This window comes from Epinephelus moara, chromosome 18, assembly GCF_006386435.1.
Source record: "Epinephelus moara isolate mb chromosome 18, YSFRI_EMoa_1.0, whole genome shotgun sequence".
Classification (NCBI taxonomy): domain Eukaryota; kingdom Metazoa; phylum Chordata; class Actinopteri; order Perciformes; family Serranidae; genus Epinephelus; species Epinephelus moara.
Window position 1 is genome coordinate 28,570,311 of NC_065523.1, and position 3,251 is coordinate 28,573,561.

Below are 3,251 nucleotides of genomic sequence, written 5' to 3' on the forward strand. Positions count from 1 at the left end.
TTGTGGGGACGCATGTAGGTTTGTTAAATTCAAACCTGTGTGGGCACTGCTGCATGGGAGGGTTTTTATGTGTGTATCCTATCTGCAAGCAAAATTAACTGTGTGTGACACTAGGCGTTTCTCAATCTGCGTTCTTGCCTGTACTTGTGTTCTTGCGGACTTCTGAAACATCATCAGTCGCAGCCCAAGTACTGTTCCAATTCAGAGTTCACATCCAGCCAAGTACAGTCCAAATGCCTGGATGTGAACTTGCTCTGCCCGTTCCATCGGGGATGCATCGGGAGGTGACTTGTGTAGACATTTCTCATAGACCAGCGGCAATGGCAGCCGTCCTTGGGAGTTTGTACTCCCGAATCGAACTTGCCAAGTCCGAACTCCCAAGTGCGCAAGTCCGAACTTGCCGTACTTGGTATTGAGAAACGCCTACTGACTGTCTGCAAACAAGAATTAGACCAGTGCTTCGCAAACTTTTGTGTCAGAAACCACTAAATTGATTCAAATTTGGTCATGGACGCTCTTTTTTTGTTTTATTTTTAGAACTTAATTTTTATTTAGTTTTCATCAGCAACAATAAAGTGCATACATTTCATTTTTTTCCCAGCTGTATAACACAGCTATACACATCAGAAATTACCTGAACATAAAAGAAAACAGCACAGACATCAACGCTGACATCTTGACCCATTGATTAGAAAAGGCAAATTTTTAATAGAAAGAAAAATACAATTTTAAAAAAGGAATGAAAAGTAATACTAATAATTGTCCACTCCACATTATAATCACACAAATAAAGTACATCTGATGGCTATACACTTCAAGGCTGCTTTAAGTAATATATGTAAGAGTAGTTTCTTATCCCTCACTTTCTGACTTGCAGGAATAACACCCAGTAATACTACTGTAGGATCTTGTGAAATATCTTGTTTAAAAACCTCCTTAAGGGCATCAAATATATGGATGTGATTGGCAGTGCATGTTCCGCAGTTTCTCCAACATGAGCTGGGATGTGTTCGGCCCATTTTAGCCTCCTGTCTCCACGGACCCTCATTTCAGTTCAGTGATGATAAGAGAAAGTAGTATGTCCCGATTGTGTACATACTGCATGCAACAGTACATAGTTTTTAAGGGCAGCTGCAGTACCTACTAAAAGTAAAAAGAAAAAGTATGTGATTCAGAGCGCACCCACAGTAACTGGAAGATCCTCCATGGTGGCGGAGGAGGAATGATTTCTGAGTCAAAAGAGGAAAGAGGAGGCAAGGAAGTATAAGTTAGCATAATGACAATCACACTTACTCACATTTGGCTCAATTCTATAGTGAATTAAATAGTGAAAATAAACATATCCCCATTTTTCTGGGGACCCCCTGGAACTCCCTCAAAGACCCCTGGTTGAGAACTACTGGATTAAACACTTACAAATGTACTCTGCAAAAGTGAACACAGCTGTCACACTAGTTGTCATCAACCATGCACAAATCAGTTGTGTCAGCGTTTTTCTTTGCCACTATCTCTTAAATGAAAGATGCTGCTTTCTCCAGTCAAGGTGCACGCAGGCTGCTCTAGGTTGTGTGTGGTGACCGTTGTTGTTTACTTTAAACACTTAATCTTTGGTGTATTATCGCTTGTCCCTAGGCTGGACCGGTGTGAATGAGCGCACCTTCATTGCCGTGAAACCAGATGGCGTGCAGCGGAGACTGGTGGGAGAAATCATCCGTCGCTTTGAGAAGAAAGGGTTCAAACTGGTGGGCCTCAAACTTATGCAGGTATTTTGGGGCATTTTATTCCTCGAGAGTCATATATTTCCAAATAGATTATCAAGGCTAATATGCTAAATGAATGATGTATTTGTTTGTTTTGTGTTCCAGGCATCTGAGGATCTTCTGAGGGAACACTACTGGGAGCTGAGGAGTAAGCCTTTCTTCAAGGGACTGATGAGCTACATGAGCTCTGGACCAATCGTAGTGATGGTGAGATTCTCCTACAAACTGTACATGTGTCCACAGGATACCAAAGGCCCTCAGAAATTCATAAGTCTTCTGGTTTGGCTAATAACTCACATAATAAGTCAGTTTACCATCAAAAGCTGCTGGTGTTTTATGGTTCTCTAGATTAAATGACTGAAGCAAAGCAGCTTATTTTGAGCCATTAGTATTTGCAAAATCAGTAGTAATTTTTAGTTTTTGTCTCATCTGTGCACATGACTGTGATACTGCTCTGTATGCTGTAGTCATGGACATTTGTGTTTTATTCAGGTGTGGGAGGGTTTGGATGTGGTCAAGACTGCACGTAAGATGTTGGGAGAGACCAACCCTGCAGACTCGCTGCCTGGAACCATCCGAGGAGATTACTGTGTGGAAGTGGGCAGGTGAGATAACCTGATGATTCAGTTCTTAGTCTCTGAGGAAAATGTGATACAGACTTTTTTAATGGCAGACATGTTGACTGGTCATAGTAGGAAAAGCACTGTTGTGCAGTACTGTTGTACTGTCGGTGTTACTAAAGACAGTAACAGTTGGCTGTGTTTTATTCATGTGTCGCAGAAAGACAGGAGTGTGACAGTGAGCCAGCATGCACAATACTGTCACTCATTTTATCATTTACACCTGTGTAAAGTTTGCTGTAAGTAAGGCCTATAAAATGCTATAGGCTCAGTTTGTCCTGATCAAACCGGTACAACGAACCTGACAGGATAGTGAGGGAGAGTCAGTCAAACACAGTCTGTACACGCCCTCACACAGTCTTGGGAAGAAGCAGATTAATTAAAATCAGTTGTGTGGCTTTACAATGGGTGTACAGAGCCTTTTAAAAGCAACGTTTTTTATGTAACTTAAGGTGCTTTCACTCCTGCCTTGTTTGGTTCGGTTTAATTGAACTTAAGTTCGTTTGTCCCCTAAGTGCAGCCCGTTTGGGCAGGTGTGAACACAGCAATTGCACTCGGATACGCACCAAAACAACTGGACCGAGACCCTCTTGAAGAGATGGTCTCGGTCTGGTTACAAACAAACGTGTTCCGACCTCAATCCAAACCAACCGCAGTCACATGACACATTGTTTGGGTTAAACATGAGCATGTTACAGTCCTGGAGGATTATTAATGTGCACCTCCTCCTGTACTGCCTTAATATGCACATTCACCACATCCAATGCATCAAAACATTGTTTTCTAGTTGGAGCCGTGCCTCGTTTTCAAACTGTATGGTTTGACTTAAATGAACAATGACAGCAATATAGTCCACGATGTGCAGCGCTAA

The 3,251-nt window shown here is 42.0% G+C and overlaps 1 protein-coding gene across 1 annotated transcript in view; it reads left to right on the forward strand.

Moving 5' to 3' along the window:
• The first annotated feature begins 320 nt into the window (after positions 1-320).
• nme3 (NME/NM23 nucleoside diphosphate kinase 3) overlaps positions 321-3,251 on the forward strand; it is a 6,037-nt gene continuing 3,106 nt past the window's right edge. Inside the window, exons 1-4 of the mRNA XM_050070338.1 lie at positions 321-381; positions 1,633-1,763; positions 1,866-1,967; positions 2,253-2,365. Coding sequence (XP_049926295.1) covers positions 321-381; positions 1,633-1,763; positions 1,866-1,967; positions 2,253-2,365 — 407 coding nt within the window. The remainder of the gene's footprint in view (positions 382-1,632; positions 1,764-1,865; positions 1,968-2,252; positions 2,366-3,251) is intronic.